Source organism: Egretta garzetta, unplaced genomic scaffold (assembly GCF_000687185.1).
Source record: "Egretta garzetta isolate BGI_Z169 unplaced genomic scaffold, ASM68718v1 scaffold14, whole genome shotgun sequence".
Taxonomy (NCBI): Eukaryota; Metazoa; Chordata; class Aves; order Pelecaniformes; family Ardeidae; genus Egretta; species Egretta garzetta.
The window spans coordinates 5,277,318-5,292,605 of NW_009259588.1; the positions used below are offsets into that span (position 1 = coordinate 5,277,318).

The window sequence follows — 15,288 nt, forward strand, 5'->3', positions numbered from 1 at the left end:
GGGGGGGGGGGGGGGGGGAGCCCCCAGTCAGCTCCAGTTTGGATTTAAGAATGACACAGAAGTGAAAGTTGACGGCCTCTGCTTCCTTAAGAGTCTTGGGTTCAAAGAGGACACATTCACGTACCATTTTAACACGCCCAACTTCTTCTCTGCAGGGGTGCTTTGGAAGGTACAGGGATCTCCCCATAGCCACGGGGCCGCTCTGAACATTCACGGCTTCCCACTGAAGCTTTACCACCACCTAGACGCTCTCAGAACCACTTCAACTGTGCAGACTGAAATTTGGCTGCCAGCAGAAGGTCTTTTACCTAACTCCACTACCTAGCTTCTGGTATTTCTTCCACAAGAGTTAGCTGTTCCTACTACTCTATAAACACCATCTGAAATGGATTGTCTACACCACTTACTGGATTTAAACCACCTTGCTCAAGCCATAAATTATCATTGAAAGGACAACAGAAATTTGTGTCAGAACCTTCCATCTCCCGGAAGCAGCACTTCTTAGAAATCAGTGGCAACCTACTTTGCAAACCCTTAGTAAAACCAAGAGCACGTGTAAAAAAGATTTGATTGTATTTATACACTTTCCATTTCCCCAGTGACTGAGAATCATGTATTTTAATGATTAAAACTATACTTTTATACAAAGCATTCAGTATCAACTCTTAAGGAAAACAAATCATCTGTCTGCAAGTATTTGTAACTTTTCCCAATACTTCATTGTAACAAAAAAAAAAAATATCTACATGGTGCGGTATACCCAAATCCACATGGTATATCCTCCATATCAACTCACCAGAAAAGTGTGTGCTGCTCCCTTTGCCTGTTGCCAAATTGTGAATATTCATTCCATGGCTGGGACTCATGCTAGGACTACTGAATGATCGTGGGCTAACAGGGTAACTATCTTGAGATTTTGGACTGTGGCCTCCCAAACACCGCACTTCACTATCCGTACCATTCACCATCTCTATAAACTGGCGCACCCTAAACAAAAGGCAAAAAAGTTAAGCTAATAAAACAATTTACACATTTCAATTTACCAATGATAGCAATGTGTTAAATATACAAAAAGTCTGACTCAACAAAATGCTGGATGTCAGTAACCCAATCATCAATAAGCTTTGGAATATTCAACCAAAACCACACAATTATAAAATTTGTGAGGGAGGAGAACAGGAATGTTATCCTTCGAGGACAGATTTTATCAGTAAGTTCTCAAAGTTTATAGAACTAAACTATACTTCCTTGTTTTATTGGCAGGGGCAAGGTTATTTCTTGAGAAGGATATGTCATTACATTGCCATGTCTGTCATTTCTCTCAAAGTAAGTGAGAACATAGTTTGACTGTCTGGAACAGTAAGCATTAAACGGTAACTTAACATTAAACATTTGCACTAGAGAACAGTTTGAACAGCAAGCTTATATACAAACCTTCCCTTTAGAGGCTGTTGCTCTTTGTCAATTTTATTTTAGATAAGGAGGTTTTACTACGGACTTTAAGGAAGCTCAGAACTACTGCTTTATGTTTCAGGCTTGGATAGCCTCAACAGAACAGGCACAATTTAGAAAGACAGACTGAGAAAAAGATAACATACAGTTGACGTTATCAAGTGAAGTCTTTCATCAAAATGTTCGCATTTTGTGAATTCTGTCATAAGCCTGCAGTGCTGTCACGTGAATTCTGTTCAGCACTTGAGCGTGACAGACTTCAAACACATTCCAAGTTACTTAACTGAACATAAAAATTAAAGTGCTTTGTTCTTATAGGAGATAACAGATTTTTTTCCACATTCAAACACTGCAACATGATATAAAATTCTGTAGGATCAGCACAGCTGGCAAGTAAAAATGCCAGAATGAAGGTGACTATCGTGTGCCTGGGAAGCCAAAAGAATTCTTTGGGATTACGGAATTTCCACAGCATTAGCCAGAGGTTTCTAGTAAAGTGACATGGAGTGAAAACAGCTCATTTAAACTGCTCTTTAAAGTCAGTCACCCTTTTGGAGGAACAGACCAACTTATGCCAGCAGGACTCTTAACCTTCTTGAATATGATACTGTATCAGCTTACATTTTAAATTTTATTTTACACCCAAACTCATTAAAATTGATTAAAAAAATTACAAAACTTAGTTCTAAAGAACAAGTCTACAGTGAGACGTGAATTATGCTGCAAAACAGGACCCTGATGACAAAACCTAGTTAAACATGTAGCAAATAATATAGCATTAAAAAAGTGAACTATACACATTTTCTAAAAAACGCTGCTTTAACTTCGTTTAAATTTCTGTGAAAGCTTTAAATGAGTAACTGTCTTGTCTCAGAAGGTACTGTGCCATCTATAAACACACATCTGTATAATTTGAAGACTCACTTTAATGCAAATAAGAGATTAGGATTTCTTTCTAGTAAACTTGGATACAACTGTTGTGTTGTTTCAATGGCTTCTCCCATTCTTCCTGCTAAAACCAATTTCTGAATTCCTGTTCACCAAAAAACAAATAAGAGATTAGGATTTTTTTCTAGTAAACTTGGATACAGCTGTTATGTTGTTTCAATGGGTTCTCCATTCATCCTGCCAAAACCAACTTCTGAATTTCTGTTCACCAAAACCAACATCAGTTAAAAGGACAGCTTACGGATTAACACATATAAATTAATGATTAAAAGACACTGCAACCATCAATCAACAGGGTTTTTTCCTCTTAGGAAAAAATAGTGTAAAGAAAAATCATGCTTCCTTAAAATGTTCAATAGGAAAATTTAAGAACTGCACTCCACCTTCATGTATCTAAATGAGTACTCAGTATTTTTATTTATTGCCAGCATACAACTACTTGTAGTCAGATTGCACATTTAGAACTAGATTAAGATTGCAGACACTCTTCTGTGATATATTTCCCATTTTCACACCTTTATAAATAAGCACATACCAAACTATCGTCACCCAAGAACATCCAAATTGCATCCCGCTCCCACAGGTTCAATTTTGACTAAGAAACCCAAAATTTAGTCTCCCTCACCTACAACACATACTGCCAGTCAGGTTGACTAAACCCTTCCATAACAGTCCCTGCTTTAGTTGATGCTTCTGTTGCTGCAACCTGGCACAAGTTGCAAACAGCCTCACAGCTCTATCCACCAACAGAGAAAATGATCCAAATGAAAAACAGCCCAACGAATGGGATCTTTTTCAACCAGAGCAGTTTCCCCATGTGGCATGTCATGCAGTCACACAAATGCTTGCGTTCATACAGTAGGGATTTAAATGAACGGGGAAGGCACTCCTTAGTCAGGCTGCCAAACAGCACTGCCACAGCAAGTTAGTTAGAACTGCTGTTAGTTCTCCTTGTCCTCTTCCCCCTCACATCTGTAAGCACGAAAACTCAAAATTTGATTTCACTTCAAAAGCATTCTCTAAACTCCACCCCGTTCACAGTTAAGATAAGTCTAAATGTTGGTCAAGATTATGTTTTATACTCCTGTTTGTGACTGACCCTTAGCTCTCACAAACACTCATTTAGAGACATTACACACATTTGTTTAAGACAGATAACAGTTTTCCATTCAAGAGAAAGACAACAGGTAATTTACCACATTCCGCTACATCAAACAAGTTCCAAAGCGTTAGTAGGGAAGTTCATCTTAACCAGCTGTTCATATGCATGTAACTTTACATGACAGCAAAGAACTGTACTATGGAGTAGTGCTGAAAGGAAATTCTATGGTGATGCTTAAGAGCAAGTTTTATGTAAGATTTGTTAAGGGAGGAAAAAAGGATGCAACGTGCTTTCCAGCCTTACTTTGTCTATTTTTAATGGAAGCTAATTCTTCTAGCACAGTCTGGTCTGTGGATCTGGCGAATGCCTCTGCTGTTGCACAGTATCCATGGTGAACTAAGTAAGATGATACCATTCTAAAAATAAACAAAAACAAAACCCAGAAACACTCATTAAATACAGGTAAGAAACCAAGAACTTCTTGAATGTAAAAACCCTTTTCTGGAAAAAAGTGACTGAATTAAAAAATTCTACTTGAAATTCAGAAATTTTTTACAAGTTAGACAAAAGTAATTCAGTTAAGAGCCAGTATCTTCTTCAAAACACTGTACAGAAAAACAATAAAAAAAAAAATCAATGTATCATTTTATTACGATGAATGTTAATAAAAATGATTCATCACCCAAAGGTAGGCTCAATTAAAATATTACCTGCTCACTGAGTTTCTTCTTTTACTCACTACAAACACTGAAGTGAAATTTCGGCACACTGATTTTTTATTTTCACCATTTTTCCAAGTGAGATGCTAATGAGCCACAACTTAACCCAGCACGCTGAAGGCTGAGAACGTGAAGGGAAATTTCCAGAGCCCAAAGTATTAAAACTGCCAGTTACAACCATGGCAATTTTTCTAAATTCCCCAGTCCACATTAGATAGGTCAAATTGGAATGGAAGGCTTATGCTCATCGTTATAAAATCTTAATTATTAATGATGTAGATAACTTTTCCCCAAACATCTATTCATGCTCAATTTTATACAAGTTTATCAAACCTGTTAACAAAACTATTTGTACTAGTTTTCAATACTATCTGTATTTTTTTTTTTACACAAGACAACAGGTACAACGTTTTAAAGATCTCTGAAATCATGCAATTATTCACTTTTTTAAAAAAAAATGAACGATATTCAAAGTCTTACTTCTGAATCATTGTTTGCCACTCTCCTTCTCGATCTCCTATTGGAAATCTGTCAATCTGTGCTTGAATTTTGGTTCTCCATTCTCGCATATAATCTTCAATATCAAATACAAATGGGTGTTGTCCGAAATTAGCATCCACAACCTCTCCTGGTGTTTGAAGCCCTACTGTAGGGTACAAGTTTGGCTGCAAGAAATTTTTTAATTAGTTTTTTTCCTCTTATTCTAAATTCCCCACTTTTTTTTTTTCATCTCTGTAATAATATCCCCACTGCTACTAGTAGTGTGAAGAAGCAAATACCTCTGGATCATCTGTCCAGCAGTTAAAACAACTTCTACCAATTCAGCAATACAATGACTGATTAATGTTATTCCCAGTGGTTATTATTTTTTTTATTTTGAAATAAGAAAGCCTTATTGATCATTCTCTTTCTAGTCAGAAAATGCACTTTTTAAACTGTGCTAAAGTTTACAACTTTTGGTTTCAATTTTACAAAATATTAAATACCAATTTTTTAATGATTTTTAAAGACCAGGATTAAAGTTTCTTTTAAAAAGATAACAAAAATTAAACTTACAAAGTGGGCCATTTTCCTTTTGGGGTGAAATACTTAAAACATCGCTGAATTTTAGTGGTAAGAACTGACAGGATAGAGAACTCATTAGCCTCAAAGTCCAAGTGTAGCGCCTAAGAAGAACTGTAACAGTGCATTGAAGTTCTCGTGAATTCCTGGACTTGTATCTAGAAAAAGACTTTAAAGCATTTATTGTTGTCTCAGTTTTATTTTCTGCTTAGAGATTAGGTCTCCATGCAAATTTGAAATATGCCAAATACGAGAAAAGTAAAATCTGCCTGTTGGGATTAAAGTAACTTTCTTAAATGCAACTAGCATCTCAGCAATGGCAGTGCAGTCAGTTGGGGTTTTGGGTGGGTGGGGGGTGTTGAGGTTTGGGGGTTTTTTTAATTTATAAATATACCTGTATCATATTTACACTGCAATCAACGGTGTTATGGTATAATGGTATGCTGATCTATGTGCTAAATAAATTAAACTTATCAGTAAGAAGTTATCAACATGCAGGCCAGTAGGAACACTGAAGCCCAGTGAAATTAAAGAAAAATACTCTGGTTGTTAAAACGACGTCCAAGCTGACCTTGCCACCATTCCCACACTGCCCTTCCTCTTTTTTTTTTTTTTTTTTAAAGTAAACTTGCTCATAGCATTACCTAGTCCAGACTAATCAACAAAGCACAAGTCTCAAATCTTTTAATGAGATGAAAACACTCAATTCTAATGAGGAGGGGTCCAGTTTCAAACTTCAGATTACAATGCCACTTTTTCTGTGCTAGCAAGGAGCCCTGCTGGCATCCCACAGATCTGGGACAGTGGCAGTGGCTTCCTAGAGGAAGCACCCAACCCTGTGGCTGGGCAGAGAGGCACCCTGGGTTATTGACTTCATTTTTCCTTAATAGCTGTCCTTGCCTCCTAAGGCCACAGCAAACAAAGTAGCCGGCCGGATGGAAGTGCACCCTAACCAGATTAAATCAGAAATGAAGTGGATGAGGAAAAACCAGAAAGTAAGTGCAGTATTGTGCCTGTACCAGCAGCATAGGGAACACGTTTATAACGATTCTAAGGAAAGTACAATTTAATTGACTGAAAAGCTAGAAGACTTCAGATATCTGCGGCTTTCTTTAAAAAAAAAAAAAAAAAGCTTTGGTATGTTTCATCTTATGGAGTGAACAGTAGAGAGAAAGATTTTGAAAATTAGGCATCAAGCATGAGTTACAGTGACCATGTCGTAAGTAGCCAGCCTTTCTGCATATGATACGCAGCTGTACATACATGCACCACGTTGGTGTTTAATGTAGCTTTGACTTTGTAACACCTGTATGTCAAACAAAGTATGTAGTAACTACTTGTATGTACTATTTTCTGCTAAATGTCCATTAGAACTGCCTGTTAAAAACCTGAAAAGGAAAACCCTGCGAGGATTGGTGCAAAAAAAAAATAAAATTCTTTATTTCAATTAACGAATCACCACTGAAATGATGAGGAGAAATATCTGATATTAAACTGGTTAAGATTATCATTGTACTTTCAAGAAGCGTAAGTAAATGCAAGTTATGTCTGAAACATCTGTTTATAATACAAAGGAAAGCTGTTAGAAAATGTACTTATCTTACCGGTAAATCTGTGAAAGCGATGCCTGTAATGAAGAGAAAATTAAGATTAATTTCTCTATGTCTGGATTCTAGCCTCATTTTATTAAGTGTATCATTATACGTTCAGAAAACTCACCCAAACCATCTCAGAAATAAGTAGTTAAGTATGGTGATATCCATGATGCTTAGGCACAACTGATGTGCTTGAGTAATAAAGAGCAATATTTGGCAAAAATTAATTGTCATTCAGAAGTACTCAGTTTTTCAAAACAGGGCATAAGATTTAGCAAACATCATACAGATATGCAGATTAGAAAGTATGAAAATTCTGGCTACAGAATAAAATTAAGAGGAAAAATAAGAATATCTGAAGGTATCTTTTCACTTGCATGTCTTGATGCTGTAACACCAAGCTTTATCAGTGTCTTTTCTTTTTTGCACCTGCCTATAATACTCCAAAGCAGTCCGGTAAATGTTTCACTCTAATCCACGCCAGGGTGTTTTGGTTTTCAAACAGAATAGCTTAGTATCTTGTTATATAATTACAAGCATCCATCTACCCGTAAGACCAAGGCAGTGATTTTGCTGTCTCAGGATCAAGAGAAAAATCTGACCTCTATACACTTCAGGAACTTCACGCAATTTTGCGGGGGGAGAGGGGGAGGAAGAGCATAGCTTTCAGTTAAGAAATAAATATCAGGAAATCTCCTTCTGACAGCCAAATTATAACAGTATTTCATAAGTTCCTTTATTGTTGCAAGTATTTCTTCAAATTTATTTTTTTACAAGTGCATAATAATTCAAATCCACTTATCCCTTCAAACTCTTTATTTTCTATCACTGCCTTTTCAAATTTAAGATTAAAACAAAGCTTTTAACCTTTCGTCCTAAATTCTCCCCCTGCTTTCCATCTCCATTCTTCACCAGGATTTCAAATCCCAAGACCATATGGATTCCTTACTCACATCTTTGATACAAAAGAATGATATATAGAGTGACTCTGTTTCCTCCCATCACAATCCAAAGGTATCATTTTAGTTATTACCTGTTCACATCCTAACTTCTTCTAAGCTACTACCACCTTCTCCATTTGGCACATTTTGACATCCAACTTGCCCCTTTCCAAAATAACCATGGCAGTAGGTAGGTAGTAGACAAGACAGATAAATGATGAAAAAAAACACTTGCATAAGTAATTGCTTAGCTCTTTTTGTAGCATTAAATCCCAGGCTGAGCCAGAGACTTCCAATACTCTAGACTGCATTTGTGGCCCAGAGAAGAAACATAAATGTCCTCCAAGTCACGATCGTATAGGAATTCTGGACAACTAGCAGCAACGACAACTCAGCAAGACAGCCAAAATTTTAAATTTTTTTCCCCTAAACACAGAATCCATTTTCCTCTGTCAGAAATTCAAGCTAGCAAATCCCACGACAGCAGAACAGCTGTCAGGTTTCCTTCTGAAATCCATAAAGTGTTTGTCAGACTCTGTCTATGATAGATGACATTTTACTAGCCTCTCCTCACCTATGTCATTCTGTTCTCCTCTTTAAACAGATTTTAATCACTTGGAGTGTTGTTTCACAGTTGGCCTAATCCAGTCTGCTTTAAGACTTCCACTGAAAGGGACAGTTCTGCTCCCCCCTTCCATGCATGTGACCGTAAGAGCAGTCAGAAAAAGAGTGCCTGTTTAGTTGACCAACAATCTGATCCAACTTACCTGCAGGTACACTCTTACTAGTTCCAAAAGGGAATAAGGTAAGACTACCCTTCTCAGCTTTAAGCCAGTTAAAGATTAGGGTAAACACAACACAAGCCTGTTATCTTCCATGTTGACATACACCCTGAAACAGGGCCAAAAGAAACAACCACACAGTTCAAGTGTCCCAATGCCGCAGGCATCAAGGTATTAAGTCCAGGTATATAGACTCATTCAATTTAGAAGAAACATTAAATCATGATAGAATGGAATCACAGAAGTGATTACTTGGAATTGACCTCTGGAGGCATCCAAGCCCTGCTTTAAGTAGGGGCAGGAAAACTCCAAAGTTAGATCTGTTTGCTCAGGGCCTGAGCAAACAAACAGGCAGTCTTGCTCTGACAGACAAGGAGAAGTATTTAAACCACGTCCTTCCCCTTACTACTTTCCAAACCTTCCTCATGTTTGGCAATATGAGAAAAATAGAACAGCAGTGACTTCAAGAGTCCCTATCTCAATAACCTCTTATTTAATTTCAAGCTAGCCTCTCTTTTCCGTATTACATTTTTACCCATGACAAAACCACGATTTCTTCTTTCTGAGCTTTATCCCTTGAAACATCCTACTCCCCTCAGCACAATTCCAAGATCTCTTCTCAAGCCCCTGCTCTCTCCTTAATGCAGGAAGTAGATTTTTTTCTTTTCTTTACACTCTGCATCTTTGCTCATTAAATTGCCTTAAGTAACTGAATTATTATATATATTGCATCAAAAATTTTAATGCTACCCCCCTCCTGACATCTTCAAACTCAAAAATTGTCTTGCAGTGTTGCATAATACTAAAATTCACCACACAAATTTAATGGACTTAATTTTAGCACAACTTGTATAATTCATGGCTTTAGCCCAACTATGCATGACTCCAGACTGGGAATCCAAAAGGCACTGTTCTCCAACATATGTTCAATATAACACCCATCCAATGTAAGGTTTTAGTGAAGGCGAGGTGTCCCCCATACAGCAGCAACGAATTTTAGCTATAGCCGTTCTCCATTTCTCCAATTTTCTCATTATCTATTACCTTAGAAACATCAAGTATTATTTGTGGATTTAGTAGTGGAGCTCATAAATGCAGGTCCTGTGGAATGAGATGCTGTGACAAATCCTTCCAAATTCACAAGGAATGTTAGTGCAAGTGGCACACAAGAAATTATTCTTCCCAATTCTTTAATTAATTAATAGATTATGAGGCTATCAAAAGAACTATTCAAACACTTTGCTCCTGACATGAAGAGAGCTTCAGATTTACAACAGACTTAAGACATAATGTTATCGTTAAAGATAACATTTCTCCATACCCAAGCTGTGTCCATTCTTTGTGTAGAAGCAGGTATTATTGATAAGGTTGACACAACAACCAATGACATCACCCGTAGTAAAGGTTGGGCCGTAGGGTTGTCCAGTTCCAGAGGAACAGAATGAATGTCCATCATCTCCATGGTAACCATATGAATGTTTATCCCAACCTGGAGAACAAAAGCATTTGCAATGTGTTAGTTTCCCTTATTATGAAATAATGGAAAGAGTATGCAAAGTTAGTATATTCTAACCAGGTTAATATGGCTAATTACTATGCTCAGCTTTCTTTCTAACAAATCTGTTTCATTTAAATAAAATGACAACTTCTTTTATCAAAATGGCTGAACAGGTAATTCCATTTGTAGTACATATCAGGTACTGCAAATTCAGGTAACACATTTTTCTCTTTAAGTGAACACACAGAATTATCAACACCAAAAATATAACCTGCTACAATGTTGAAATTTGAAAACCTATATGCAGATCTGACATGTCCCAATAAAGCACTGAAGATTCTCCTGTTCTCGCTTTCATCTTGCAAAACTATTGCTACCATATGTCATAATCAAATTCTTCCTGGCTAAAACCCAAACATGCATCTCTGGGGAACACGTTTCTACTCCTGATTATTCTCAGTGACTGTTCCACAGCAAGCAGTCTCTGCATAACAGCAGAATCTCCAGACTATAATGTCACTAGCTTTGCTGCCCCTAAAAATTAAAAAGGAGGAAAAAAATGATCAATACAGGTGAAAGTCACAGCCAGCAGGCAAATCATTATGTAAGCAAATATGGCACTAATTTTGCAGGTGAAGAAGCTGCAGAACCAGTCAAGAAACTTCATACTGTTACACTACTCAATGAAATCCACAGCAAGCAATTTTAGTCTAAGCTCATTTAGAAATATATGTCCACACTCTCTGCAATTCAATACTAAACAGAAACACACAGAAAAGGAGCAAACTTTCAGGTGCCACAAAAATCTTCCTAACAGATCTACTAAATGCCTATTCAAAATAATATAAATCATGGTCTTTAACATAAATTGCCAAATTTCACATATATATATGTGTGTGTGTGTGCCTTCTGACTGTAAGAATTTATACTGACAACTCAAATTATTTTTAAAGAGTAAAAGGTTGTGTGTTTATTCTTCTTTCATCAAGTTGCTGCCTAGCAGGTTAATTCGAAAGTCTTTTCCATACTTAGGCCCTTAATCTGTATGATCAGTAGCTTCAGCTGGCACCACGTTCAGCATCTCTCAGTAAATTAAATACCCCAAATTACTGCATTTACATTGATTAGTAGTATCTCTGATAATTATTTGAAATGCATCTTAAATCATACTCAAACTTAATGCCACCCACTAACAATTCATCACCCTTAGTTGGGCTCACAGTGTAATTGGGACTTGCCATCATCATAAGGATCTCTACCAGAACATTTGGGCAAGAAAGTAACAATGAGAATACAGATACTCTAAAGTCAATTCAACGTGATTTTATACTTGGCTAATAGTAACAATTTCAAAAAATCAGATGGGTTTTTTTGTTTGTTTTTTACTTTTTAAGATCTATTGAAAAAACAACATGTACACAAACACACACACAGAACTTCTTTAAATACTACACAGAGCTACTGCAGACAACTGTTAACAAGACAGTGTCCCTGACCATACAGGTCAACAGAACAATCAAAACTTAAAACTATGCTACACATCCTTACTATTAAGGGTGGAAAGGTAGCGGCACAGAAACTGACAGTAGGAGAGCTCACTCCATGTTTGACAAAACTTTTGTCATAGTCGCTCATCTTTATTGCTAGAAATTCAGTTTATAGAGCAAGGAAACCTATAGCTTCCTTTTTTTCAGGAAACATGATGAAAATTTTAAAATTTGTTTGTTTGCTAAAAACTATCTGCATAATGTTATAAATAACACTAAGAGTTGAGGGAAGTAGTACAGGAGCAAATGTACAGTAAAAGCTAAACTTTTTAGCTGCAAACTTTACATAATTCGGATAACAGACACAACACAGAGATGTCATGCTACACTCTCTGTTGCTTACCAGAACCTTCCCATCAAGGTCAAGCATATTTTAAAAAACCACCATTAATCAACATAAGAAACTTATCAAATGTAATAAACACTGAAACATACCCGGTAGTCTGTTCATGTTCACACCCTGTGCCGAAAGCCCAATTCCCATGTAACTGTAAAAATGAAAGAACACAAGAAATTTATCTGTCTCTTACAAAAATACATATGTATGTGGGGTATTGCCAAGAAACACTTTGCTGATTAATCATATACCAATTAAGGTGCTGAGAGGTCATTTAACACTGGTGTAACAGCAAGGGAGCTGAAAAGTAATTCCGAGCATATATCATTTAATATAGGCAGATTCTGTCCCTGCAGGAGGTAAGGACAACGTTCTTCTCTTTTAGGCATCCTGGGCTATCAATGGAGAATCATGGAATCATAGAATCATTTAGGTTGGAAAATACCTTTAAGATCAGAATACTGATATTAGCCATAAAGTTTAAAGCATGAACAAAGAATGACAAAGGCCATGCCTTATTTTGGAAATCAGGGTAAAGCTATACACTTACCAATTTCATCATCTTCAACATACCTAATCATGTTTTGCAGACCATCTGGAATGAGTAATTTTAGAAAATACATGCAAAACTGTGCATTATTGCAGCAGCAAAATGCATCCTTGCACAGCACTTACAAAAAGATCACACTAAAACATTAAAGGCCTGGATCATAGAGCAGAATGCTATCTTGCGAAATTTACCAGCAATGTTACTGAGCTGTTGCCAAAGTGAAGAGGGAAAATATTTTTACTATACTAACCAATAATCTTAAGTCTAAACAAGTCACGGCTAGATCAATGAAGTCCAAAAGTCAGCTTTACAAAAGGTAGTTTTAATAAAGTCAGTGTTCAGTATGATTAATAGCTAATACTGGAAAGCTGAAATGAATGATCTCCCTACCCCGACATCACACTATTTGAAGTTAGTAAGATCAATTTTGCTTCTGTTTCTTAAGCAAAACTCATTTAATGAGCAAGATGACGGGAATACAGAAAGAAAAACAGCATAATGAAAAGCTAGGCTTTCACCAACTCCCCCCTGTCCAAAATAAACCAACCCCCCCTCATCAACTAAAGCGAGCATCCAAAAATCACCTAAACCTAACATTTCCTAGTTTATCAAAACATTCAAATAATTTTGACACTAGTTCAAAATTAGTTGATGTAAATTTGTCATGAAATAATAAACTGTATGAAAAAAAAATACTCACCCATGCCAATTTGACTTTTAAGTCAACAGACATGACCTTTGCATTCCCATCTGACAAAATGCAATTTTTAAGCAACTATTCAACTAGGAAGTACAGGTTAATATGCTCTTTTAAATACATTCCACACAGCATGAAACTGAGCAGCAAACCTCAGAAGTCATATGCTTAATCATGTACTGGGCTTTCTGCTTTTTCTATTGATCAATTCCAAGAGTAACCTTACCTGCCTCCATGTTTGATATTTACAAAGCCCTGCACCTGATAATTTCTAATGTATGATACCATCCTCCTCTCCCTCCAACATACCAGCATGAAATGGAACCTCAGAACCATGTATAGCAGATACTACGTTTTAGAGATAATGAAAAGCCGAAGCAAAGGGCAATAAACAAAAGGATTAGTCTTTGCTGCATTGCTAATTACGTTACTGAGGCACCACTGCAGCAGCAGAGTCAACAAAACAATTATAAGTGAAAGCAACAAGTGAAAAACCCTTGATTTTGTCTTAAACAGTAAAGGCAGAATTGTTCTTAGCATAATCTGGAGTTCGATGCATGAAGGATTCTCATGTAAAGACTGAAAATCTGTTATTGTAAAGTCTCCTGTTAAGGAAAATTTATTAACAAAAGGAAATTTATTTTTAAAAATAATTTTAGATAACTTAAAGAACTCCAACTGCAAAAAGCCTTTCAATGTGAGTCATATTAAAACCACCTTCATCCCAATCAAAGTTTTATTCTAGCATTCTTATAGAAACAAGATTAAGTTTACACAAAAATATAAGATGCTAGATAGATTACCATCATCATCTAGGTAGTATTTCAGTACCACGTTTTTCCTTCCCAGGTATCATATCTTCTGAGCTTCCTTTTTAACTCAGTAACAATTGTAAACGGGAATCCACTATATTTAATACAGCTGTGAACAAGGATTCCTTACCCACTAGCAGTGACTAGAAGGCACTAGGTACTGACACCATCTCAGTAAGAAAATGGATGTTCAACAGTATATGTTTTTCCCCAGGATTCATTTACAACTACATGAAATGTTAACACCGTTTCATCATGGAGACTTGGTATTAATAGAAACTCAAGTAAAAGTAGATTAAAAAAAATCCAAATCATTAACACATTTACTGCAGACATCTTTCAAAAGGAAAAAGGCATGTCTACAATTTATGGTTTGGAAGTGAGTGAAATTAGAGGCTCATCAATTAAGCTAATTTATTATTTGCTATAGTTGATGGATAGCTAATCTCATGTTCAACTAGATATAGTACACTATAGTTGAGGGGCAAAACAGTACCATGACAGATGGACTTCAGATGCTCTAAAATTCATCAACAGGAGTTGTATTTATGCCAAACCGCTACATGTAACCTTTTTATTTGTCTTTTCCTGGCACCTGTAAGCTTCACAGGACTTTTTTGTTTGGTTTTTAAAGAAGCTTAGCCCATACTTAGGTCCCAAGTCCCTGTCTGCAAAAAGACTTGCTTCAGTGGGAGGAATTACATAAAATGTCCTCCTGCTTGCTTCCTTAAGGTTCACATAACATGCGCCTCAGAATCGGAACAGTGGCAGAGCTATGCATTTAAGTTTTCCTCCCTGAGTCCACGATAAGAATGCAGGGCAGCACAACAGGCAGATATGTTGGCACCCAGGTGCAATGCAGGCCCAGATTGTTCTCAGTCAGTTCATGATGCATTTCCTGCTGTCCTGTCACATGAATGGGTTTGGTCTAGGAGATAGCCACAGACGAGAAGAACAGGTCCACTTAGACTATGTCACACCTTAACAGCAGCCCTGGGGAAACAGAGGTATCGACACCAGGAAGCAGCACACTCACTCTGACATGCAGCACCTTCCAAAAATGGACACGACACAGCACAGTTCGAGAGACTGGAGAGGGTGAATGATGGTGTGGTTCTGATGTTGCCTCCCTCATCACTTCCCTCCATACCTGTGGATGGTGCCTCCGCCTCAGCTTCCCACCCATAAACATCCCTGGCTGCTGCCATGGGAGGATCACTTACCTAGGCAAAGGGAAGGAAGTGGC

General features: G+C 37.0%; 1 protein-coding gene across 4 annotated transcripts in view; it reads right to left on the reverse strand.

The window, feature by feature from the left end:
• RANBP9 (RAN binding protein 9) overlaps nt 1-15,288 on the reverse strand; it is a 36,337-nt gene that overhangs the window by 8,933 nt on the left and 12,116 nt on the right. For 2 of the 4 annotated variants that reach the window (XM_035893459.1, XM_035893457.1), the window contains exons 3-9: nt 12,082-12,134; nt 9,923-10,090; nt 6,888-6,910; nt 4,702-4,886; nt 3,806-3,918; nt 2,377-2,485; nt 797-987 (exon numbers count right to left, since the gene is read on the reverse strand). In XM_035893459.1, the coding sequence (XP_035749352.1) occupies nt 797-987; nt 2,377-2,485; nt 3,806-3,918; nt 4,702-4,886; nt 6,888-6,910; nt 9,923-10,090; nt 12,082-12,130 (838 nt within the window). In that variant the 5' untranslated portion in view covers nt 12,131-12,134. Of the gene's footprint in view, nt 1-796; nt 988-2,376; nt 2,486-3,805; nt 3,919-4,701; nt 4,887-5,277; nt 5,453-6,887; nt 6,911-9,922; nt 10,091-12,081; nt 12,135-15,288 lie in introns of those variants that run through there. The other 2 variants (XM_035893461.1, XM_035893460.1) reach the window with 2 other exon arrangements.